A 27,263-nucleotide genomic window follows, 5' to 3' on the forward strand; every position below is an offset into this window, starting at 1 on the left:
TTCTCTAAGTGTTAGAGCCCCTGTAAACCAGAGGTGCTGTCCTTTTGCTGGATCAGAAAAAAGCCTCAAGTCAGTTCATCATCAGGTTATTGACCCAAAAATCTCTGATGGTTCCTGGAGAATCCAGTTTGAACTAACAAGTTTATGTGAACCTCTCCAGGGACTGGATATTCCCTGGAAATGTTACAACTGGAGTGACTTTGACTAATCACCCCTCACTGTTCTCAGTTCCTGGAGGAGCTGTGTTTTTACCATTCCCATGGAAATACATACAATCCCCAGGATCCCATAAACAATTGCATTTTTAATACAATGGGCCCCATGATATTAGGTTTAATTCAATGACGTTTAACTTAATTCAGTGAGGTTTATCCAGGATATTGGGGAAGATTACCCTATTTGTCAGACTTGTATAGCAAAACCAACTGCACAATCATTTTCTTTTGAGTTGCTATGTGGAATATCTCTTTTCTATGTTTTTGCTTTTGTTTTTTTAACCTGATTTATGTAAGGGAAACACTACCAATTAGAGAAGGTTACTATTTTCAAAGCTTTTTGCATACAATTAACCTACAATCCTTATACACTTCTGCAAGGCAGGTGAAATATTTCCTACTTCACAGAAGGGAAACGGACGCAGAGAATGAATTAAATGGGTTAGGATAGCACTAGTGAATTAGTGGTGGAGCTAAGTTTACAGCTATAGAGTGGCTGGCCACCAGGCCACACAGTCCCATAGACAACACTGTATCTCTGTCCACCCCTGTATGTCTCCATCATATCTGAGAGAGTATGACCATTCACTGCAAGAATGAAACTTGGGCAGCAAGAAACACTCTGCATTGAGGGTGGACAAACACAAGTTAACTTATGCTACAATTAAGCCTCATCTGTGTTATCCAGAAAAAATATACACATGAAAAAACAGAATGTCTCATGTAGCCTCCTTGCAGTCAGACAGCTCAAAAATACAACTAGTTTCCTTCAACATCCTCCAATCCTGAATAACCAGTGTCTATAAACCTCACGGCTGAAAAATATATATACACGTGTCTCTGTGTATGCATGCGCGCACTCTTCCCTAGGAATGAAACACAGTAAAAGTCTGTGGCTGGAAAATGATGGGTTATAGGAAGAAGTCAGACAACCTCAGGTGAGCCTTTTTTCAGATTCTGGGCAGGCACAACCCTCAATCGGATGTCCGGGGGCAGGATTTGACACATACCACTGGGTGTCCTAGGTCTGCCCAATACTGCTTCTCACTCAGTTGTCAGAGAACAACTCTACGACAGGCACAGCCTCAGTTTATTATACTGCCAATGTTTCTCCAATCATTTATTTTTCTGGTTTTCTGGCTTTTAAGATAATATAGGACATTCAAAAAATTACATTAAAAGAATATTAAGGCTGCAAAGTAAAGCACTGAAAAGTTCGGAAATGCTGGAATTGAGGTTACACAGCACACACTCTGTCAATGAGTTTCGCAGCTATTTGCTGGGGGCAGTGGAATGCAGAGACTGAGGAGAGTACTGTAGTGGTTGGAGACCCTGTGCTCTTCCCTTATTCAGCTTTTCCACTGTACCCCCACACTTCAAACCCTCCTCTCCCTGTACCCCAGTCCCCCAAGCCCTAGCTCTTTCCCTCTCTGTGTCCAAGTACTTCCCCTCCCCAGTTCCCTGCTGCTCTGCTCCCTCCTTCTCCCAGCTCCTGCAACCCCTTCTTCCTCTGCCCCCCTCCCCTCCCAGCCTTTAAAAGGCTGTTTCTCCCTTCTCCTTGGTGCTATAGGGGGAGCATGGAGAGCACAGGAAAGAAAGTCTCTTTTCTCCTTTGCGGTGCCCAATGCCACAATGGCCCCAGGCCAATAAGACGAGCAATTACAGGGGGAGTCCTGCTCAGCCCCAGGCTGCAGCATACTCAGTGCAGACAATCTTTGGAGAATTTAGCTGCCAAATTCTAAACAAGTCTAGGCATGTGCAAACAGCTAATTTTCCAAGGCTCATAATTTGGCCACATTTGAGTAGTTTTTAATACAACAGCAGAAGGTGCGTCCCTGATACTAGAATAACCCCCGGACAAATTTCAAGTCCCTGAACCAAAATAGAGCTCTAGTACGAGCTTCTAAATGAAACAGTTGGCACACAAAAAACAGCTAAAAAATCCCACAAGGGCAAAGTAGTGTTTTTCCTAATCTTGTTCTCAGGAACAGGTCAATCATTTTACCTGAAACTTTAAAAAAATTCAATTTGAGACAGACACCCAGCATGGAAAATTTCAGCTTGAACGGATCAAGTTATAAGCAACTGATAACAGGGTCTTATAAATGGAAAGCGTCAGACAACTTTAACTACAGGTGGCACTACCAATGCTGCTCCGCCTTTAATTATATATACACCCCATGACCCCTACGCAACCCCCTTTACACAACCCCCTTGCCTCAGCCTCTTTAAATTCCTTTAAGAGAATCTTACAGGCGTTAACAAGAAATGGGGAGTTTCTCTTGAAGTTCAGACCTGAATTGGCTCCAGAATAGATAACTAACTGTTACATTCCTGGAATGACTGTTTACATTCACACTACCAAGACATGAACATCAAGAGTTCTTTAACCCAACATGTTACTTACAAATCCAATCTACTGCATTGTACTCAGGTAACTGAAATCCCACCTCTCATTTGAAAATTTCCAAATCACCATTCAGAAAACTATTCCCATTGCACTTTGCCCTCTTCCTTCTAATGCTATTTTGCTAATAAGTTATTGAACTCTCTACATTCCCTCTGACTCTGTTACAATAACGGGTTATGAACCACCCCAGTGCACCCAAAGCAAAAAACTCAGTTTACAGCAGTGAATTGACTGGTTGAATATCTGAGAAACAGTATGATCTGAAGACAGGGCTAGACGCCTGAACCTCTGAGTTCTAATCTCAGCTTTGCCAATGTCCTTGCCTAAATCTTTTAACTGCTGTGCCTGTCTCCCAATCTGTAAAATGGAGGTATATTAACTAATCAAAAACTGCCTACTCAGTAGGTAATGTTTGCAAGGCAGTTTACAAACACAGAATTATATATTTTGTATTACACACCTAAATTACTTTGAGATAGCACAGCATGGTTTTCAGACATATTAAACAAGTCCAATTTGAAGGCCACTTTCCCCTGCTCCCTACCTGCATGCACGCCATTTGGCACAGTCACAAAGGGAAGACTAACTCCTTTATCTCTGGGCACTACCCAGCAACCTCACTATCAGAGAATTCATCAATGGAAAGAGGCCACTCACACACAAGGGTTGAACAGAAAATGCCCAAGAACCTTTTCCCACCACCTAACAATGCAGCATATGGGGGAAACTGAGGCACACAGTACCCATACAAAATTACAGAAAACTCCCACTCTGTGACAGACAGCAAGTCACATTTTTAGACCGCTAAGGTGTGCACGAGGTACAAGAAAACCACCACTTTTCTTTGGGCTAAATGTCAGTAGTACGTCTACAAAGCCTGTGGCAGCAAGTTTCCCAGTCTGGGTCAAGAGACTGGGGTTTGTGCTACCACACTAAAAACAGCTGCATGGACAGTGCTTTGAAGCTGTGACTTGGGATGCAGCTGGGGCTTTGAAGCCCACCTGCCTCCTTAGGATCCAGACCCTGAGCTCCAGCCCGAGCCTCAGAGGCCACACAGCTATTTTCAGCAAGGTAGTGTGAGCCCAAGACTATCAACCTGGGCTGGGAGGTCCGCATACCCAGTGAATGCAGCAATTTTAAGACTGTCTAGTTAAAGAGGAAAACATGGTGTTTTAAGCACACACACACACCCCTTCAGTACCAAGCTTTGCTTTGCAATACTGTCCAGTCACACCTCTTTCCTCTGGACTCCAAAACGCACTCTAACCGGAGAGCAGTTTACTACTGAGCAGAGTTAATCCTCAACTTATTTTAATTACAGCTCCAACACTGGCTGTGTACAAAGCCACTGAAATATTGATAGCCCTTCCTGATAAACAGGTCTGTGACAGTTATATACAGGCATTACAGGGAAGAGAAAACAAAAGGCAAACCTTTCAGCAGCCTGTAAGTGACTGTGGCAAATGTTGTAAGGTGCACAGTGCATAAAAGGCTCCCCCCTGCCCCCAGCTCTGTTGGAAGAAGACAACAGGTATGCAATATTTATATGGTTTAAAGACTCAGAACTGTAGATCATTTGACAATTAGGAGTTCACAAGCGTAAAGGATTTTTGTTGATTCAATTTGAGCTTTTAGCTACATAAGAATACAGCGGTTTCAGGTGTGACAAAAAACAAATTAATGCAGCAGTTCTTGACAGTATACAGAAAGGTTCTCTTTCTGTACCCCCACTTTCCTCTCCTACAACTATGTCCTCTTCTACAGATTACTAGGTATAAACAAAGCCACACGGTTTAGGTCTGCTGAATCACTTCGGTCTGCCAGTTGGATCAGAGGGCACTGACACAGAATCAGTTAATATTAGTCATAGCACCCACTAGAAATGACATCTGGCGACACAGAGACATACGCATTGCAATATCTTGAGAGAGGAATAATCTTACCTCATTTCAACTTCTACCTCCAAGAAAAAAAACCCACAATACACAAAACAAACATTTACCAGATTCTAGTAGATTCCCCTTAATTAATATAAGGCTGTGTGGAAATGAAAAAATATCCATTACAACATTTCATTGCAGGTGGAAAGAGGTTTGAAAAGATTAGGTGAAAATTTTGCTCCAGTGCATTATACATATAAACCACACCCTTTAAGCACCATTCTCACAAGTCAAGGAGGAAGAGTATTGTTCTTCACTAATGTTAAACCCCCATTTACTATCCCTTAGTACAATAATAGACCTTTGTTCATTAGCCTTACTATGGGGGGGGGGGGGGGGAGGCGCGGAGGAGAGAATATGAATACGTTAGAACAGAGAACGCAGCACCCATTCTGCTACATATGAAAGCATCAGGCCACGTTCCAGCAAGTCAGGCCTGATGCCTCTTCTAGACATATAAACCCAGTCAAACTTTTTGTTTTAATGCAAAAATAAGAGCTTTAAAAAGCTTTGTTTATTTTGGGCAGACAAAGGAGGTGTTTCTATATAGGAAAACGACAAGGTAGGTAAAATAGTTCCATGACTTAAAAAACCTGCATGCACAAGCACTAAATGGATTCTATTTAGGCCTGAAAAGGAAGGCTGTGTGCTTGTTAGTGCAGCACAGTGGTTTTCCTCATCTGCCTCTCATCCTTACTGCTATACTGACCGAAAGTACAGTAATGCTAAGCAGCTCCCCGCCTCTATCCTTCCATGTCTCAGACACTTCCTGTCTCCACTGGACACAGTGCATTTATTTTCAGCCCTCAAGATTCCTTTCTATATGTTCCAGGAATCCTTTAGCATCCTCTGTCCAGATGGCAACCTTCAGCTGAGGGGAACAAGATCTTGGAGAGTCTTTTCTTGGCCTGCTTCTCAACAGGCTGTTGGAACAGTGAGAGGCAGGCTGAATATCACACAGACTCGGCTCTGTTGTACTGCAAAAGCCCTCTCTCAATTTCTCTCTAAAACTTTCCTCAATACCCTCTTTGTCTTCCATCAATGTTTTAAACCTTTTAATAGCCTCTGCTTTCCAGGGCCACACTTTGTATGATCAACTCTCTACAAAGCCCTGTAGATATCTGATCTGATTCTCTAGCAAAATCCAGTAACAAAGCAAAGGAGCTCAGAAACCAGTGTGAGGCATCCAGAGCTTCTGCTTCTTCACAGCAAACACAGCATGTTCTTTCGAAAGCAAAACCCTGCTTCGACAATCATTAGTTCTTGATTCCAGATTTAGTGAACTGCCTTTGCTTTTGGTCTCCATCCTCTGCAAGAGACCACTCCTGGGGAAAAAAAAATTTTTATGAACTACAGATAACTATTACTCTAGTGAGCAAATTTTAATCTGACCATCCCAGATAACCATCACCTTCATCTCTAGCTTGGGACAATTGCACCAGATGGCAACACCCGAAGACAGAGAGAAGCTATTTCACCATCCAAGGCATCATGGAGTGACCTTATATAGGTTTCATTCCACCATTTCAAAGGTGTGGCAACAAAGGCAGGAGAAAACATGCTAGTATTTTGCATCCGACTGGGACATCTTGGGAAGATTAACAGAAATGCTACAGTGTTTGGGATTGGGATCATGTTCTCCTTTGGAAAACACCTAGCACATTTTAGCACTACATTTGTAACATTACAAATATTCTCTTCTGTTATTTAACAGCTAAGTATTATGCTGAAGTTTGGCGTTCCAGTTTCATGCACTTCCTGTAGATCGTCATTCAAAGTCACATACTATTTCAGGAACATTTTGGAGAACTAATCATGGCTACCATTTTGCCACCATTCATCAAGCAGGCATCTATGTACCTTTGCTGGTGCTTAACTCACCATTCAGGAGTTAAACCACACATCTCTGTTATCAAGTGGGCAATCCCCAGCCAAGTCACATTCGTTAATTGTGTCATTTTGCTCTTCATGTACAAACTATCCATCAACCTCACAGCCCCAATACAACAGTATCACAATACATGCAAAGCACACTGCTTTGAGAATGGCCAAATTAGCAACTATATCCAGGAAAGACAGGTTAGTCAAGTCACCACCCCAGCTCTAAAAACCAGACCAACTCTGACTTCCCAAATAAAGAGAGGACTGCCTTAAATCATGGTTCCAGCAAGTTATTCATGTTTTACAGAGAACAACTGTTAGAAAAGGAGCATTCCTACGGGGACACTCAAATCCATATATTGTTACATTCTAATCACTTTAAGCCTATCCAAATGGTCTACCACCACTCAAGGTGGTGTTATGAGGGTTGTCCCTGAACAATCAGACTGTACTTTAGGACCAGCCTATTGGGACAAGTTCTCTGGTGAGTGAAGCACAGTCTTATACTTGTGTCTTGTACTTCACAATCAAAAATTCAAATGTTTCATTGGTGCTACTCTAATATATTTAAATATTGAACAGTGTTTCACACATTTTCTTCTGTCTGAAAGTCAAACAATATCCAGGTGGAGTGATAATCAAAAGTATGCCAACTTTGGAGTTAACTGCAACCCATTAATGACAAGGCAGTGCAGCTACTATTCAGGCGCAACATTAGCAGGCTATTGTCACACAAGTCAATACACTAATATCTATCAGTATGCCCTTCCCATCCCATCTCATTATATTTAGCATTTTACTATCTGGTCCTTACTTGATATTTAATTGTTAAAATGCAATGGGGCTTAAAGGCAGGTTTTTACAGATTACAACCTCCCATGGGGCCTTATAGAGTTTGCTGGTGGGCAGGACAGCTCCAATGCTCAGCTCTCCAGTTCTGCCTTTGCTACTTCCTTCAGTGACCTCTTCCCGGTTGGCTGGACACAAGACCAGAAATGGGACGTGTTTCCTGCCAGCTCAGGAGACTCCCTGCCGAGGCTGTACCTGCAACGGTAGACAGGAGCAGAGAGAATAGCCTGAGTCGGCAAAGAAGTGGTCAAGCCAGCAACGAAGAAATTGAGCTTCTGGCCCAGCAGGAGCAACCAAGCAAGTCCAATTCCTACTCCTTCCCATAGCAAGTCTAGTTCATGGGGGGTGGGGGGGAGGGAGGGAAACAGGAAAATTCTTGGAGGCGTTCCTCAAGTGCATTTGTTTATATTGTTATGCACCCAACCAAAACAAGCTAGTAATTGTGAATAAAAAATGCTTTTATTGAACTGCTCTAATCTAGAAATTAGTTTGTGTTTCTCCCTTCAATCTGCTAACCCATTTGAGTATGTTCAAATTACAAAAACCTACCAAATATGCTATGGTCTGCTTGTTTAAATTGTACAACTTGCGAAAGGGGTTGGAATGACAGCCCTGTAAACTGGACTTCTCTGCTTATTCACACAATGGGTGCAGCCATAGTGCAAGCTTCCCCAGGATGCCTTGCTAATGAACTTAACCCTGACTTGGAGGAACAATCTCCAGGAGGTGATCAAGTAGGCAGACCACCACTACTCTCCCTGCAGACTCATAACAGTACTAAAGGTCTCACCCTACTGAGTAAGGCCATATCTACACTAACTAGCTTACAGCGACACAGCTGTTCCGATGCAGCTGTACCACTATAAGATCGCTTGTGTAGCCGCTCTACGCCAGGAGAGCTCTCCCATTGACATAATAAAACCATCACCACGAGTGGTGGTAGCTATGCTGGCGGGAGAAGCTCTCCCCTGCCAACACAGCTGTCCACACCAGTGCTTTCATCGGTGTAACTTACGTCACTTGGGGGTGTTTTTTTCCCCCACACCCGAGTGACATAAGATATACAGCAAAAGTGGTAGTGTAGACATGGCCTAAGCCTTATCTAGTAAACTGAAACGAATACCGATCTACCGTCAGGTTCTTGAGTGCAAAGAAACCATTTGAAAGCAGAGGAGCCACTCCATTTACCTCCCTCTTGCCACTGGGGGATTAGAAGTTTAAAGCTGACAGCATGGCTTTGATTTACAAAGCGGTCCCGTAAATTTTAAAAAAATACTTTATGATTACTGGGATAATTGGAAGGGCAAAATTTATATAACTACTCCTGAATGCTGGTTAGTAAATCACACTGAAGAATTAGGGTGAATCCAGAAGCAGCACTGGACATTGCTTTATTTAGGATCTTTTTGGCTCCATTCAGGTTAAAGGATAGGACATCACCAGGTGCATATTATTCACTGCTGTGAGACCCCGTTTCCAAGAATCCATGCTGGTTTTAATGCAAATTATTTAAAGCTACCAGCTCTGAATGCTATAAAGTCTAACATTATCTGCTCCAACACAAGCGTGTTAGACCAGTGCCTGCTCTCCATTCAGAATGTGGAGCAACAAAAGATGATCTCAATGTAGTCCTTGGGCAGGAAAATCCTCATTTTTGGCATGCAGGCACAATACAAAGAATGAAATTGTAGCATCCCAGAAAAAGCCCTTGAAAAGAAAGACGAGTTTGGGCTAGAGCCTGTCCGAGAAGGAAAAATTTCTCAATTTTAAGCAGAGTAAGAAAAATTATGCATTTCAAAGGAAGTGATAGAACAAGTACACGCAATATTTCAAGTCCAAGATGGGGCTCTTCATCTCTCTCTGTTGAGGAGAAGATGATGGGGTTAAGTGCTATTTCCTCATATAAATTAACAGAAGACACTATACAAAAGGAAATGCATGTATTGCAGTGTTATGAGTCTTGTTCTCACTTGTTAAAGGAATTCAGTTCACATTTCAACAAACAAAGCTTTGAGTGAACTCTGGAGCTCAGTTAGCATTCGCTGCACAGGGGGGAGGAATGACATCCAGAGTATTTAAAAGGGTGGCCCTGAAGAGCTACAAAATAGACTTTAAAAAGATTTTAAAATGTTGATAGTTGTCACCTTTTGCTACTTGAACTCTGTTGCCATCTGTAGTCCTTAGGCATTTCCTGTATCGGACAACAGCACTGCAATAGACATCTTAGGAGAAGAGATTCCCTTGTGTGTTATTTGGACCAAAAACCGTCAGTGGGGCACACTTTAGAGACTCTCCCTTCATTTTGTCTCCTTTTCCCTCTATGGAATGGTTGGCATGAAATTCCCAGACCGTGTGGTATAATTAAAAACAAGATTTCATTAAGAAATCGGACACAAAACCAGATTAAACATAAAAGAAATTGAATATGCACAACATGTTGATTCTCACATTTTGCAAGGCTCACTGAGATAGGCATCCCTTACTTTTAATTATAGCGAATGAAACATCACCTTATATTTCTAGAAAGCAGTCTTCTCTCTCTGATCCATTTGGTGAGCCAGAGATGAATTGGTTCTCGAGTACCTCCTCTTTCAGCTGTAGCCCATGATCATTTTGATTGTAAGGGCAATACTAGCTTCAAAAGTCATATTCAAACACCCCTCCCCCCGCAAAAGGTATTACAGAAACAACTTCCTCAATGAGGACATCACTGCCTTCTAAGAAGTGTCCACATTATACTCCCTGTCCTTGGTAAATCACTTTGAGGTTCCTGTTTTTCCTCCTTGTTGCCATTATTTCTTCAACTGTTTGAAGGTGTAGCCCCACCATGGATGATTTCAGTCCACAGTTACATCTCCATACCCTGTGGATGATTGTTACTGAGCTGCATTTATTTACATCAGCAGAGGATCTGGCCCAAGAATTATAGTTCCCTCATACCAGTATATGAAAAGTAAGTTACGAGCAGATTAAAACCAGTTATCACAATACCAACCTCAGTTGAAGAAGATAGTTAATGAAGCATAGGCGAAGTGAGCCAGATTGACAATCCTAGCGAATGAAGTGCTCTAGCTGCAGAGTCATTAGCGCACAGGCAGACACAATGAACTTCCCCACCATGACCTGGAAGGATCACCTTCAGCCATAGGGAGTGGGGCTTTAAATTTATCAGTTACCTACTAACAAGAAACTACAGTAATATGAAAGTTGGAGTCCCCAGGCAGGGTTCATAGAGAGCAACCTGGTAGGAATCCAACTGAGTACATACAGCATGACGAGGAATTTAGCTTGTGACCTGGATGTTCTCCCTTCTCCACCCCACCCGTACAATTTCATATCAGCCTTTGGCTAATAGGTTTAGTCTCTAGCCATTAGGTGTCTGGAAAAAAATTCCAACACCTATGTGAGAATGAATGGTGAGAAGAGGGAAGAGGTACCATTTAAAAAAAAACTAATTCCATCAGACATTTTGAGGAGGGGGAGAAAAGAAAAAAATACACCAAAGCAGGTGTCTATTATGGGAAAGAATATGTGGTGTAAAGCCACAAAGGGAAAGAAGGTAAAACAAGAAATGGTTACTTCCATGTTTCTGTAACAGTTCTTCAAGATGTGTTGCACATGTCCATTTCGCTGTAGATGTGGGCATACCCAGTGCACCAATGTCAGATATTCTTCCATCAGCAGTACCCATCGGGGCAACCCGAGCACCCTCTGCTCCCTCAGGTTACTGCGTCCAGGTATAAAGGGCAGAACCACTCTGATCCCTTTCAGTTCCTTCTTACCGAATATAAAGAGGAGGGAGGGCTGGAGAACTGACATGTACAACACATTTCAAAGAACCACCGTTACAGAAAAAAGGCGAATAGCCATCTATTCTTCAAGTGATTGCACATGTCCATTCAACTGTGATTCAAGAACTTTAAACTGGAAGTGGGCTCAGAGTCTACTCGAACAGGGAATGGAGACCTATTTGTCCAAATTTGGCATAATCTCTAGACTGCTGATAGATAGCGTAGCAAGAGACAACCGTATGGAACGATAACCAAGTTGCCACCTTACAAATGTCCAAGATGTGCATGAGAGCCAGAGAGGCTGCAGAACTTGACTCAGACCCAGTTGAATAAGCAAATTCTCTGTTTGGGAGCATCACATTAGCCAACTGGTAGCACAAGCGAATACAATTAGATATCCAAAAAGAGATCCTTTGGGTGGGCACTGGATAGCCTGTCTGTCTGCTACTGCAATGAACAGTTGCACTGACGAATGGTTTAATTTGATCCGGGTAAAAGGCTTTGGCTCATCTCACATCTGCGGTGTGGCGCTTTTCCTTATCTTTATGCAAATGAAGCTTTGGGAAGAAGGTCCGTAGAAAGACTGATTGGTTAATGTGAAAACCCGTTTAGTAAGAAACTTCAAGTGAGGATGAAGGTAAACTCTCTCTCTACAGAAGACTGTATATGGTGGTTCTGATACTACCACTCAACTCCCTCACTCTTTTTACCTGAGGTTATAGCAACCAGAAAAGCCACTTTCATTTAAAAGTGTGGAAGGTAACAGGTCATCAGCATTTTGAAAGGAGTGGCCCATCAGCTTTGCTAAAACTAGGAGAACAGGAGTGTTTGAAAATTGGACACTGAAGATGGCAGAGATCAGTGGGAGAGAAGTAAAATTTTTCGCCCACTTTCAGCCACATCTACCATAGAAGCTGGCAAAGACGACCATACTTCTAGTTCATAACATCACCACCTGCCTGATACTGCTCCATATTTGCTAGTTAACATTCTATTCCCGATAGATTATATCTGTGTCCTGCAACCAACATTGCATTACACAGGGCAGAACTCTATAAAAACTATCCAAATGAAATCGCTTGCCGCACCCTTCATACTGACAGATATTTCTACTCGGACAGCAATAAACTGATGTTACAACATCTGGTGAATTTGGAAAATCTAAAGAACAGAGGTGAGGGCAGAAAAATTTTATTCTTTAATAACAGTCCTGTGATGAAACATATCGAGATAACGATGGCACTGTCAAAAATTAGTTTAAAGAAAGAAGGGCTCCTTCTCTGGCTCTGCCAAGGATCAAAAGGAAACATCAGTGACCGACTTGGACACCGCCTTGCTGGGTGACCGAGGCACATCACTTCACCTCTGTGACTCAGTTTCCTCATCCGTAATATGGGGATAATGATGCTTGTCTCCTTTGTAAAGTGCTTTGATATCTGCTGAAGAGTGCTACATAAGAACATAGGTAAATCCAGAAAGTACCTTTGGGCCATTGCAGTTAGTCAGCCATATACACTCTGTTCCAGTGTTTTAACACAGCCACCTTGTACTCCTCCCACTAGCCATGTGCTTATGTGAACTACCTCCCGCTTCCCCTCTCAACAAGATCTAAAGAATTAGTAAATCTTATAATAAACAATGTACTGTTTTTTCCTACAGTCTTTACATGCAGCCTTGCTGCCTTTGTAGTGAATATACTTATTTTCTTGAATCTCATGTAAGTAGGTAAGACTTACAGGGGAAACGGAGTCCAATTACACAGGAATGGGAAAGTTACATACAAATATCCTAAATCACACTATCTGCTGCCAAATATAACCCAGAAGTGTCATCAGAAAACAAAAATGCACTCCAAATTCATAAGTTCCTTAACATTAACACCACATATCCCTTGTCCAACAACACTGGGAGCCAAAGAACAATTGAACTGTGTCAAGTATTCACCTTCGTGTTAGTGAGGGTGGAGCAGGTGACAAACATTTCTAGTCAGAAGTTCTCATCCAAGTTCTTACAGTGTCCAGTTTGGTGGCCTAGTGACAAGAGTTCTGTACTGCCAAATGAGGAATTGTGACTAACTTCCCATCTCTTGCTCACTAATACCTTATCTGACCAATGCTATGGTCACAATGCATATAGTCCAGGCGGGGAACAGCCCCGCATGCCTGGTTCAGCTGAGGGCTTGTCTACACTACAGAAGCTACAGTGGCACAGCTAGGGCGCTGTAGCTACACCTCTGTAGCGCTGGAGTGCAGATGTTCCCTACAGTGATGGATGGGGGTTTTCTGTCAGAGTAGGTAATCCACCTCCCCAAGAAGTGGTAGCTAGGTCAATGGGAGTATTGTGATCCAGCCACGTCTACACAGGGGTTAGGTCATCATAGCTACAGCACTCAGGGGAGCGATTTTTTTATACCCTGGAATGACGCTGATAAATGCAAAGTAATGCACATTGGAAAATTTAATCCCAACTATACATATAAAATGATGGGGTCTAAATTAGCTGTGACAACTCAAGAAAGATCTTGGAGTCACTATGGATAGTTCTCTGAAAACATCCACTCAATGTGCAACAGAAGTCAAAAAAAGCGAACAGAATTTTGGGAATCATTAAGAAAGAGACAGATAGTAAGACAGAAAATATCATATTGTCTCTCCATAAATCCATGGTATGCCCACATCTTGAATACTGCATGCAGATGTGGTCGCCCATGTCAAAAAAGATATATTGGAATTGGAAAAGGTTCAGAAAAGGGCAACAAAAATAATAAGGGGGTACAGAACAGCTTCCATATGAGGAGAGAATAAGACAACTGGACTTTTCAGCTTGGAAAAGAGACGACTAAGGGGAGATATGCTAGAGGTCTATAAAATCATGACTGGTGTGAAGAAAGTAAATAGGGAAATGTTATTTACTCCTTCTCATAACACAAGAACTAGGGATCACCCAATTAAATTAATAGGCAGCAGGTTTAAAACAAACAAAAGGAAGTATTTCTTCACCCAACACACAGTCAACCTGTGGAAATCTTTGCCAGAGTATGTTGTGAAGGCCAAGACTATAACAGGGTTCAAAAATGGATGAGCAGGGATGGTGTCCCTAGCCTCTGTTTGCCAAAAGCTAGGAATGGCCAACAGGGGATGGATCACTTGATGATTACCTGTTCTATTTATTCCCTCTGAAGCACCTGGTATTGGCCACTGTCAGAAGACAGGATACTGGGCTAGATGGACCTTTGGTCTCACCCAGTATGGCTGCTCTTAGGACATCACTACGTTGATCTAAATTTTAAGCATAGACCAGTCCTCGGACTCCTCCAGCCAGTTAGTAAGTGACAAGACAGATGCCAAAGGATATGCTATTTAATTCTCTTTTTTGACAAAGGAATGTTAGCTGCCACCTAGGACCTCATCAGTGGATGGCACAGAAGTGAGGAAGTGGGTCTTGTTGACTGAGGGTCTCTTATATCAGAGCATTTAAGAGATGGAAACTACTATCTCACACAAATGGCAAAATTGTTGGTTACGATAACGCCACTAGCACTTATTGCCACAAGAAAAAGCTAGTCTGAGGCAGGAAAAACACTGGCTAAGCATTATGCTGACTGTTCTTTCCCTTCTACAGCTACACCACCACCAGGCAGTTCTGAGCTAACTCCCTTCCCAGTTTTCGCCTGCCTAGGGAGTATCAATACATGCCCATACTTGTCTGCAGTAGCGAGTGAATATAAAGAATCCTCTTACCAACCCCAGCAGGATGAGCAGATGATGAATTCCATTCCAACAAATTTAACAGCAGGGATTTTCCAATATGATGGAGGTGGAAAAAAGATCAGGATAATATTTCAGACTCTGTGGTGCTAAAGCCTCAAGGAAAAGGATATGGGAGGTGCAGGAGTCTGTAGATCCTCGAGATCTCGTAAATTGAATAGGCCTTGAAAGATCACTTCTCCAGGTTTCAGCAAGACAGAACTTCTAGCAGGAGGGGGGAACTGGGAGAAGGATTATCTTCCAGTAAAAGATACCTGCCCTGAGTTCTTCCATACAAGAGAGCTGCTCAAGAAAAGGGAAGGTGCAGCTTGCCTCTCTTTTCTCTATCAGAGAGTTGTTATCAGTAAGTTTCCTAATGGGTACTAAAATTACAGGCTCATATTTCAGGACAGCCTGTTCCAAGAAAGCACACTGCTCCCATCAGAAAGAATATTTAGCAAACTCCTCTGCGTACCTTTGTCTTCTTCCCTCCTGAAAAGCATTCAAAGTCTCTCAATAGTTGGCAAAGAGATAAAACAGTTCTCCACAATGCTCAAGGCTAAGGTGGCAATAGAGTACCTAGAACAGATAAATGGTCTTTTTTACACTTTTCCAAAACCTCACGTTAGGTGATGGGTCCCAAGGGATTGATACACTATTGAAGTTCAAAATATTTACTGTATCCTTCTGACAGTTTTCTAAACCCCATTCCCTTACATTTAGAAAGTGCTAAAGTGCTCCAAGCCTGCTTTTCTTTTATGAGATTTCAGGGAATTCCCATCCCTCTCTCTCAGCTTGTTGTTCAATTTAGGAAGATCTTTGCTTGAAGAAGATCTGTAAGGCACTAATGGCAAAAAAGAATCTGAAAAAAGATTCCAGGCACAGCTTACTTACTGTAAACCAGAGGTGGGCAAACCATGGCCCGTGGGCCACATCCGGCCCTTGAGCTCCCGGCCCCTCCCAGCAGCCTCAGCTCGCTGTGCCACCAGTGCTCTGGGCGGCGGGGCTGCGAGCTCCTGATGGGCAGCGTGGTGGCGTGGCTGGCTCTGGTCGGACCACGCAGCTGCCAATCCTGCTGCTCTGAGCGGCATGGTAAGGAGGCTGGGGAGGGAGGGGTTTGGATAAGGGGCAGGAGCTCCCGGGGGGCAGTCAGGGGGCAGGGGGGGTTGAATAGGGGGTTGGGTACCCAGGAGCAGTTAGGGGCGGGGGGTCCTGGGAGGGGGCGGTCAAGGGACAAGGAGCCGGGGGGGTTAGATGAGTCAGGAGTTCTGAGGGGGGCAGTCAAGGGGCAGGAAGTGGAAGGGGGTGGGGGCCAGGCTGTTTGGGGAGGCACAGCCTTCCCTACCTGGCCCTCCATACAGTTTCGCAACCCCGATGTGGCCCTCAGGCCAAAAAGTTTGCCCACCCCTGCTGTAAACAATCAGGGAAATTTCTTCATGCAATCTACCAGGTGCCCAAATGTCTGTCTGCTGTTTCAATGGCATATTCACTAGAGTCAGCATTAGAACCTGCTCACCCATAGCAACAAGTACATTATGCTCCTGGAGTCAATATTTGTGTTTACTCTAGCGCCAAGCAGCTGTGATTATACTCATGCTTCCTGGACCTAGTGCGTAGCAAGCACATTGCTTCCAGAAGCGGCTGCACAGCATTAAGCAGGTAGCTACTGGGCTCAATACCCACTCTATCCAGAGGTGAAAGGATGGGGAACCACAGACATTTGCAAATTGCCTCTGCACAGCTGCCTGAAAATATGGCAGCCCTAACTTTAAAGGCCTAAGAAGGGCACAAAAATAGCTAATGAAATCTCTTTGTCTTGTAATATTAGACCAGTGGTTCTCAAACTAGGGGCGCTGCTTGTTCAGGGAAAGCCCTTGGCGGGCCGGGCCGGTTTGTTTACCTGCCGCGTCCGCAGGTTCAGCCGATCGCGGCTCCCACTGGCCGCGGTTCGCCGCTCCAGGCCAATGGGGGCTGCGGGGAAGGGCGGCCAGCACATCCCTCGGCCCGCGCCGCTTCCCACCGTGGCCAGTGGGAGCTGCGATCGGCCGAACCTGCGGACGCGGCAGGTAAACAAACCGGCCCGGCCTGCCAGGGGCTTTCCCGAAAAAGCAGTGCCCCTAATTTGAGAACCACTGTACTAGATCAACCCCAACCTTACCTGAGAATTCTGACAGCCTTCACAACCCCTCCCTAGGCAACTTATTAAAACAAAATCTTAAAATCACATTGAAAGGAAAACATGCATAAAATTATGTTCTGTTCTTGCTAGAATGTGTGTTAACTTAAGAATGGCCAGCAACAGGCTTTCTTCTATACACACTGCTTATAGGTAGAACCCTGTGTTTTTCACAAATGCAAACATATAAAACTAAATAAAAAAGAGTAACTCACTCTGCAGCTGTGACTATGCTGTGGGGCTGGACCCAATTCCCCACTCCAGGCATTATGACCTGGCACACAGGGTCACAATGCCACTCAAATTTGGCCCAGCCACCTCTGTCATCACAGAGGGGCAGCCAGGCCAAATCTGAGTAACGCTGCAACCCCATGAGTCGGGAACAAAACCCAAAGCAGGGAGCCAGGCCCGGCCTCACAGGACACAAGGTGTTGCTGTAGGATAGAGTGTGGGGCAGGCTCGCTCTGCAACATATCCCCCCAACCTCCAAGGCAGTCCACCCTCCTGGGGGCAGGAACTGACCTCTCTATCACCAACACCCTGAACAACGAAGATAAAATGTAAAATGAATTCCCCCCCAAAAAGTTATTAAAACAAAACATTTCACAGGGCTCTACTTATAACTATTGCATTTCTCCATATCTGAAAGACAATTGGGCCAGTGCTGCCCTCTAGTGAACAAAGTATTCATGTAAAAACTAAAAACTGACAGCTACACCCTCTTCAGTGTAGAAAAATTAAGTGTGTATAGCACTTCCCCTTTTTGCTGTAATCCCTTGTAAATTTAGTAAATTTTAGCGGCTCTCTTTTCCTGTGGGAATACTGAAGCTTAGGGGGTAGGAAAGCTACAAACTTACGTACTGCAGTAACTGCATCAAAAGTTTTTACTTAGAACTTTATAGCGCAGTAGCACCTAGATGCCTCAAAGATCAGTGTCCCATCGTGCTAGGCATAAAATGACGGTTCCTGCCCCAACTATGACAATCTAAGTATATGATGTGGAAACAGGTGGATACAGACAAAGGAAGCACAAAGAACAGGTGTGCCCACAAACCCAAAAGGGTCAGATATAAGTCATCTAGGGTCAGTGTGACTGAGCCTTCAGCAGTTCTTTTGGACAGCAATGAATGACATACCTAAAGGAACAATGTATTAAAGCACCACCATCCATTTGAGATTCTTATCAATTTTGTTTTGAGATTAATGTAGTTTCAGATAATCTACCTGTGCCAGAATCCTCATTACTAATGTTTTGTAGTTTTGCCACCCACATCTGCCTAGTTATCAATTTTAATTTTCTCTTTGTGTTGCTTTGTTAAAGACCATCCCAAACAGGGGAACAGTCTATACAGGAAGCACTGTCAAATGCAGAAGGTAAACAAAATAACAAGCTTTTCCCCGCCCCCCTAATCTTTCAGTTATAGTAATGTTAGCTATTACTTACATAAATATGTGAAAAATTTCTTGTAAAAGTGTGATTTTTTTTAAAAACTGATGCGTCTTTAAATGCCATGAACTAAAGTTAATACAGTATCAAGGTTGAGAGACCATGTACTCAAAAGTCAAGAAATTCCAGTAGTTCAGATTGAATTATGCAAGACCAAAAGCTTATCAGAAATTGGGGGAGAAGTGTTTTCCGCTCCCTCCCATAGCAAGATCATAATTCAAACCACCAGAATTAAGCAACAAACAACAAAGAAAAACGTCAACCTTTGGTAGTATAGCAAGCAATGAAAATTTGCACTCCAAGAGGAATTTCCCAAAAGGAAGTTATGGGAAACTAAAATGAGCTAGGATAGAAACTGGAAATCAACCTTGCCTGCACTGGCAGCTATTTGCAGTGTTTTTCCCCAGATATTTGAAAGAAGGTGGGTGAGGTAATACTGTGACGGGTTCCCCCCCCCCGCATTAAGCTGCCACCTGGTGTACTGACACACCACTGAGCCCGCCTGTACTGCCAGCCTGGGCCCTCTTTAACCTGCCTTGCTGAGCCAGGCTCTTAAGCCTCCTCTAGCACACACACGCAGGCATGGCCACACCCAGCTGCAGAAAGACACAGACACTGAGATCAGCTCTGGGAAGACTCAGTTTGAAGGGACTTGTCCCAGCACTCAGGTGCCCACGTCCCTTAGCGTGCAGGCCCAAGGATATATTGTCTTGCACTGTAGAGAGAGATCTGTACTGTGCAAACTCATAAAAATCGCCCCCCCCCCCCCAATGTAGAGGGAGATATTCACAGCTTTTCCCTCCCTTCCCCCCAGATCTGAATTGCACAAATTGGGTTTTGAAACAATAAGTTTATTAACTACAAAGGGTAAATTTTAAGTTATAATAAGGGATAGAAAATGGAACAAAGCAGATTACCTTAGTAAATGAACAAAAACTGCAAACTGAGCTTAACACATTAGATAGGTAGTATATAAATTAGCAAATTCTCACCCTGAGTGATAAAGTCTGGCAGATTCTTAAGGCACAAGTTGCCTTAGCTTTCCCATGTTTTCATACACAAGCTAAAGATCCTTCTAGCCTGGGACCATCACCGATCCTTCTAGCCTGGGACCATCACCTCCCCTTCCCACCGTTCAGTCTTTGTTCCTCAGGTGTTTCCAGGTGTGTTGTTGTAGGGAAAGTGAGGTACCCCCAGGATGTCATTTCCCCCCTTTTATATCTTCCCCCCTTGTATATCTTCTCCCCACGTGCTGGAATGCTATTGTGCCGTGACCTGGGTCAAACAGTTCCAATTGAAACCTCTGAGAGCTTTCTATTGTACACAGTTCCTGGAGTAATCCTTGTGTGCATTTCCGCAATAAGCCATTAACATTTTTTGGCCTTTTCACTGTCCTACCTGAAGGGCTGCTTGTGGGTGTTTTCAACCTCAGGACATGTTTCAGCAACACATACATAGCCAAACTTCATAACTTCACATACAACAATATCACATACAATCCAACAAGATATTACTGTCTAGCCGATCAAGACTTCTAGAACGACACCCCACAGGGCATACTTTGTATAAGACATATCCTAATTACATTAGAGTGGTGAATATTGCAGTGTCAGGGTGTAACAAATATTTTATTGGATCAACTTCAGTTGGTAAAAGAGACAAGTTTCCAAGCTACACAGAGCTCTTCTTCAGGTGCTATTTGTGCCAATAGTAACAGGTCTTTGCATTAGTTATGCACAGGTCAATTTGTTATCCATTCTTAAAAAAAATAAATCTGCAAAGAGCCCATTTAAGTACTTGATCAAAGGTCACTACCCAGCTTTGACCAACATCCTTATTTAAAAGATTTATAAACTGTTCAAATACATGTATTTTATAAAATAAAGAGTTTCACAATGAAATTAGAGTCTTCCTACTACCTCTGTAGTCATTAGGCATTGTTGGGAAAGTGAATACTTCACATGCTTTCTCTTACACACAAATGTCACAAAACACACGCAGCTCGAGTGAAAGTGATCTTTAGCAAGCTCTCCATAACTGAAAATACCCTGCTCAAGTCTTGAATAATAGTGAAAACTTGACTCTATGGTACAAATAAAATTGATGCCACTTTCATTTAACAATATCAGAACTAGAGGTCTTATCTTCCCACTTAGTTAGCAAAACAATAAAGAGCTTTTACAATGGGTACAGCTATTCAGCAGTAATAAGAGCTACATTTCTCGAAAACCAGAAACACTTGAAAATTGAAACGCTCTCAACAATTTTACACACACCTTACCAGTGCAAATATAAGGCCGCATTTTCCATGCTCATAGAAAACTTTCAACCGTGTAAGCTCCCTGGGGCAACTTTAATCTCTTGAACAGAATGGAATTCAATTAATTTTTATAGGTTTTATCATACTTCAGTTGCATTATAAAGAGGTTTCTTCATGTAAGTCCTTACCTCACTTTCAGGTATTTTAGGGCACCTATTACCATGGTATCCAAGCAGTGAACTTTCTAGGATAACTCCTAATGCGACTTTGGAAAGTCGCATAGTGTCTCCCCAGTTTTTATGAGGAAATGAAGCAAAGTCTGTAAATGTTCATAAAAAAGTACTTTCAAGATATAAAGGCACTATGAAGGTGCTAAGCAATAACCTCATTGACATTTATTGTTAAAACAAACCAGATCCAGTTACTTGACTTCTTCCTACATCCAAGCAGGAGACCTTGGTTCAGTGTTCTGCTACAGTATCTTCCTATAAAGGAGATATTCACAGATTCCCTTAACAAAACTCACAGCAGAAAAAATTTACCGAAATGCACAGAATTCTTCAAAAAGCTGCAAGTTATTCATTTCCTCTCACCTCAGAGATAGAGTTTTAACAACCACAGAAGTATCTTATAGTAGGGAGATGTGACATGGTAGCCTGGCTCCTAAGGGTAGTACTGCCTACTGGTCAGTCCTCCCTATCATGCAGCATGACCCTTTAAGACTTGAGATGCTCTGATACACCTGGAGTCTTTCAGAGAAGGTGGGGCTGGGCTCCCCTCTCACCTTGCTAATCAGGTATGGGCTGGGAGAAGGAGACAGCATAAATGTTGCCACCTCCTTCAGCAGACAGAGCAGATACCTATAGACACTGCACGGCCCTGAGTGATCAAGGAGAAGACAGCAGCAGAGGAAGATCTGCCTGAGTGGAGAAGGGCTGGTAAGGAAAAGGGCCATCTAGAAAAAGCTGCACGAGACTCTACAGCTGCTCTAAAGTAGAACTCCAGCTCCAAGGAAGAGAGCTAAGATGTTCCTGTCTTGAGGAGAGGGACAGAGGGATTACCTAAAGTAAAACCCAGCTCTGAGAGGATGGCTGGGATTTCCTGAACAGGAGAGGAGACAGACCAGGACTCTTACATGGACCCAGAGTAGGCATGAACTTGAGCAGCTCAGTAATTGAGTTCCCCTCAGTAGAATGAGTGAATAAACCAGATTCCACAACGGGAGGTTAAACTAATTTGTTCTGGGTAGTTGTCTGAAAAGATCCAACAGGTGTGGAGTGCAATGTGCCTGCAGGGCCATGACAGGCCACAAGGGGGGTGGGTGGGACACCCATGCCCTACCACAAGAGCAGGTGGAAGCAGTCTTTAGCATTCATTCAAAATCTGAGTGCTGGGGGAATAGTTATTTAACAGTTTGATATGGAATCTAATTTGAACTCACAAAAATAAGTAAATTCAGGAGTTATGACTGAATTGTTCTCAACTCACCTGGATTAGTCTTAGTATTGCAACACTACACCACTATTGTTTGAAGATACAATATATGACTGTAGGAGTCTCTTAAATTGATAAGAGGGTGCTCTATGACAATCAGTAGTTAGGGATTGTTTGTGATTAGTCACTGATCATTTTTATCACACACGAGAAACCTAAAAACATAAGTTTTAGTTTTTAAGTGCTCATAATAGTCTGAAATGTTGGATACCTGAAGTGCTGAACAACCCTACAGTGCTGGAAAGTAGAACGTTTCATTCTCACCAGCACAAAATGACATTTGCAGAATGATCTATCTGCTGGGGACGTTAGGGAGTGCAAGGCTTGGGTTTGTTGAACATGAGGTCTTTCAATTCGTAAGAGAGATGTAAGCACAACATTTTCCAAACAGAGCTAAGCATGTCACTTTGGAAGTATATTTGGCTTCTGCTGGCCTGGAACTTGAGAAGCCTGAATCTCATCCCTCAAGCCCAAGATCCCCAGCTAGCAGCAGCCAGCAAAAAAAAAAATCTTCCAATTTCAAAGGAAGAACATTCTGTGCACTTCGGCAAGTTTCCACAGCTGCAGGCTGATTCCATTCCCTAGAAATCATCCAAAACACTCTAAACCACATCATACTGAGCTGATTCCATAGAAGCACTGGCAACTAGCTGGCTGCAGAGGGAGCCATTTGCCTGCTTTTCCAGCTGCATGAATGGTGAGACATGAAGTCAGCTTCCCCGAAAGAACAGGTTGTGTCAGGCTAGCTAGAGTGATTAGACCTATTTAGAATCCATTGCTTAGTTTCAGTCTTCAGCAATGACTGTACAAGAGTTCTACCAGTGGAAAAAGAGCCCGTGGCTGGTTGTGGAGAAAATAAAGGCCTGATCCTCTGCAGTGCTATGCAGTGATGAGCTGCACGAAGCTGAAGAACCGGGTCCTTCATTCGCTCCGGGTCTTTGGCGGCACTGAAGGACCCGCCACTGACGGCGCGGAGCGAATGAAGGACCCGCCACCGAAGTGCTGCAGGGCCACCGGGTGAGTAAAAATTCTCAGGGGAGCTTCCCCAGCCGAGAGCTCAGGCAGGATGGACAGGACAGTCCCGCGGGCTGCGTGTGGCCTGCGGGCCGGAGTTTGCCCACCCCTTTAACAACCGGTTCTAAATCGGCTTCAAAATTTAACAATCGGTTCGTGCGAACCGGCTCCAGCTCACCACTGGTGCTATGCACCCTCAACATCTACTAGTGTCAATAGGAGTCAAAAGTGCTCAACACCTGATGGAATTGGTCCCTAAAAATAACGCTGCTACCGCTTTAGTGTTCCTCCGTTATTTGGGAGGTATACCAACTCTTGGGCCCCAGGAAAATTTCATTTCATGCAAGACTTCTCAGAAAGAAAGACACCTATCCTTTCTACGAAGAAGTATATTTTGTGGTTTTGCAAGTTCATTGTAAAAACCACACCCTAGAATGTTCAAGGTAATTAGAACACTTCACTAGCTGAACATTCTGACATCTGCTTCAGAAAATAATGGGTCAGCTTGTATGGTACACGAATGGACCTCTCCATATCTTACTGGGGAAGATTTTAAAATACACTAAAGAGCTGTAACTCTATCCATGTACTCACAATTTTAAAACTCCTATTTTATTCCCAAACCCCTCCAACCCTCTCCCCGACACACACAGCAACCAAAGGGCCAAACAAAAAACCTAACCCAAGCAGAATTTTGACCCTGAAACAGTGGCGGTACCAGAGACTCCATTAAATCCACTGGGAACTTCACCATTGCTATTGATTTTATATGGAAAGTGCTCAGATACTATGGTGATGGACGACAGCATAAATCCCTAAAATACATAGAAAACATAAGAAGTTAGATATATCCTACTCAAAACTGCACACCTGGACCTTTTTTCATTGCATCTCTTCTTTTAAAAAGAATATGGTCTCTGGGGAAAGAACACTGCATCTTCCAAGCAAGCTTTTATCTTGAAAATACAAAATTCATCCTTAGGCCTTAGTTGCGAAGGAAAATAAGGATCCAAACTACTGATTCCAACAAGCAGACCTATGTATAGATGAGAAGAACTTTCATCCCAGTAGTAGAGAATCTCCCTTCAAAGTAAGCTTCACCTATGATTCTTTGTGATGAAGCCACAGTGAAAGTGGACTCTCTGTTCTATCTATAAAAGGAGTACAACATAGCATATATAGCACATGATGTAGTTTCAAAGACACATTCACTGTAGGTCCATGTAAGTGTATCAACACAGTAGCTAGCCTGATTAAAACAATACTTTATAATTGTGTGAATTCCTTTTGTTCTCTCCTTACCTTAGTACCTTCAGTGCTGCCTGTATTACCATTTTGGACATGTAACCTTAACCCGCCTGGTTACCATGTGAGAGTGGTTATTTGGATTACTTTGCTTGATGGTTATTCCCAAACACAAAACACTTATTTTACGCAAAATGTTTTAGTACTGATCTACAGCTACATATTTCTGAAACTATCAGGACTGCTTTAATTACATCAATACTGAATTCAGGATCTCAGCTAAAAAGTATTTTTAAAAAAGAATTCTTAAAGACAAAAGAATACAAGTGGAGCTTCATAAAATACATGCATAAAATAAAATGTGTGTGTCCTCTGAAAATAATAGCAGAACGTCCATGTCAGCACAATGAGGATGAGAGAGAACTGCTAGACATAATCTATCCATTTTCTTCCCTTCATACGCACAAGAGTTTCAGAACAGGTATCTGTAAACTTAGAGCAGGGGTGGCCAATCTGCGGCTCTTCAGAGGTTAATATGCGGCTCCTTGCATAGGCACCAACTCTGGGGCTGGAGCTACAGTTGCTAACTTTCCAATGTGCCGGCGGGCGTTCACTGCTCAACCGCTGCTCTGTCCCAGGCCCCGCCCCCACTCCATCCCTTCCTCCAAGGCCCCTGCCCCTTCCCCGAGCCTACCATGCCCTCACTCTTCCCCCTCTCCCCCCCAGAGCCTCCTGTGCGTGCAAAACAACTGACTGCGGCAGGTGCTGACTGGTGGGGCTGCCAGCGGGCGGGAGGCGCTGGGGGGCGGGAGCTAACGTATTACTGTGGCTCTTTGGCAATGTACATTGGTAAATTCTGACTCCTTCTCAGGCTCAGGTTGGCCACCCCTGGCCTAGAGGATCACCACATGCTTTGTCACTGTAACCATGTCTTTCTGCTTGGCAGCATCACCATACTTTTTATCACCCTTTAACTCCAGCACCCACAAGCTTGGTTTCTCCAGCTGAGAAATATTCAGCCTGCTACACCACCTCCCCTGCACATGCAAGAGCATGTGCCATCAAGGAAGTCTGTGGACAAGGAAGTCTGTGGACAAAGCAATCCATTTATGCTGGTTGTCACTGCACCGCACACAGTAGTGCTACACGCTGCCACTTCGATTTTATGTATATTTATGTTGTTTCCGAAATCCACCATTTACAGAATTCCCACGAGGATAGATCAACCTCAGCAATTGCATATTCATTAAAAACCAGATCAAAAATTCCTATGAGACGCAACAGTAAGTGACAAAGACTCGGTGGACCACAGAAGCGACGTGCTTCTTCAAGATGACCGGATATTGTATCCACTTCTTCCAGCCCCTCAACCACGAACACAGTGAAAGCAGTGAAAATGGCAGCTTTGCTCAGACCTCTGGGCTATAAACAAGGCAATATAAGCAAGCAGCTTGATTACAGGGAGTGGGGCAAAAAAAAAAAAATATTCCTCAAAATTATGGTATGAAAATATGGTAGAACAGGATAACACAAATCCACTAGGAGAAAGTGATCATTTTGAATTAAGCACACTCATGCATTGTTCATCTTAGGATTGCACTGACTTCACCTATTTAGCATAAGGAGGAACCAATTTAATTTGCCCTCACTAATATGACCAGCCCATAACTAGGAACCCAGCATGTTTTAACTTGACCTGCAGGTATTTGTGAAGCAACACATCCTGGAATTTTTAGTCCCTACAGACAGCTGCTCTATATTGAGGAGAAGAGTCAGGTAAGTTACACGCTGCAACATAAGGCTCTAGATAAATGACACTTTGCCTATCCTTGTCCTCTAAACCATGATGTTTTGAACTATTTGACACTTTTTCGTCATCTTTAGACAAAATCCCAATGGTTACTCCCTACCTCAGGAAGCATGCAATGTGGAGTTTCTCTTACTATGTCTGTGGCTCTATGTTAAAAAAGGTTCACATCTTCCCCAGGGTCTCCTCTCCGCTGCAGCAGATTTTGTTCGAAGGTTATAAAACCTGTTCAAAATAGCGTCATAATATATTGGTCCTTGTACAGTTTAAACCATTTATCTAGCACAAGCTTCTGTAAGGTTACTCCTATTATTCTGTTGGAGAAACTAAACAGTTTCAGTCAGTCAGTCTTATTGACAACAAGAATTTAAGGGGGGAAATGCACACAGATGAAGAACCCAAACAGCAATGGTATGTATGGCATCAAGCAATTTAGAGTTTGACCACGTTATGTAGCTATTAAGAAAGGAGATCTATTTTTCCTACCTGATTAGTTTGCTCTTTGAGATCTTCTCAGGCTTCAATGATAAGACTGAGAGAAACTGCTAACTCCTTACCGACTACGACGCAATCAGAAGGCTTTGTGTTCTGTCTTCATCTGCGCTGGGAAGGAACTATAACCCAAGTGTCTGGACTGGTATAAAAAAACTCCAAGAGAGAATCCCATATTTTACTACACATACTTGTGTAGAAATAGCTCCAACTAAAATCTTAAATCCAGGCACAAGAGAAATGGCTGCACACACAGTCATCCCAGTTGATAGTCTATGGGGAAGGAATCAATTCCTGAGCGAGCCTTTTCAAGAGAAAGAGTCCTGTGCCCTGAATCTGTATAAAACTGTTGAGAACAAAAGTAGGGAAAAAGTAAGCGTTGCCTGCAATGAACTCCTAACCCAGGGGTGGGCAAACTATGGCCCGTGGGACCGTCCTGCCTGGCCCTTAAGCTCCCGGCCAGGGAGGCTACCCCCAGGCCCTCTCCCCCCATCCC

The 27,263-nt window shown here is 43.3% G+C and overlaps 1 protein-coding gene across 8 annotated transcripts in view; it reads right to left on the minus strand.

Annotated features, from left to right (window-relative positions):
* The window catches only part of MOB2 (MOB kinase activator 2), a 156,103-nt gene that overhangs the window by 89,790 nt on the left and 39,050 nt on the right, over positions 1–27,263 (minus strand). The window contains exon 2 of one of the 8 annotated variants that reach the window (XM_037899614.2): positions 4,059–4,136. The exons of 6 other annotated variants lie outside the window; for them this stretch is intronic. In XM_037899614.2, coding sequence (XP_037755542.1) covers positions 4,059–4,136 — 78 coding nt within the window. Of the gene's footprint in view, positions 1–4,058; positions 4,137–14,826; positions 14,877–27,263 lie in introns of those variants that run through there. One more of the 8 variants, XM_043548480.1, reaches the window with a different exon arrangement.

The sequence above is a fragment of the Chelonia mydas genome, chromosome 6, assembly GCF_015237465.2.
Source record: "Chelonia mydas isolate rCheMyd1 chromosome 6, rCheMyd1.pri.v2, whole genome shotgun sequence".
Lineage (NCBI taxonomy): Eukaryota > Metazoa > Chordata > Testudines > Cheloniidae > Chelonia > Chelonia mydas.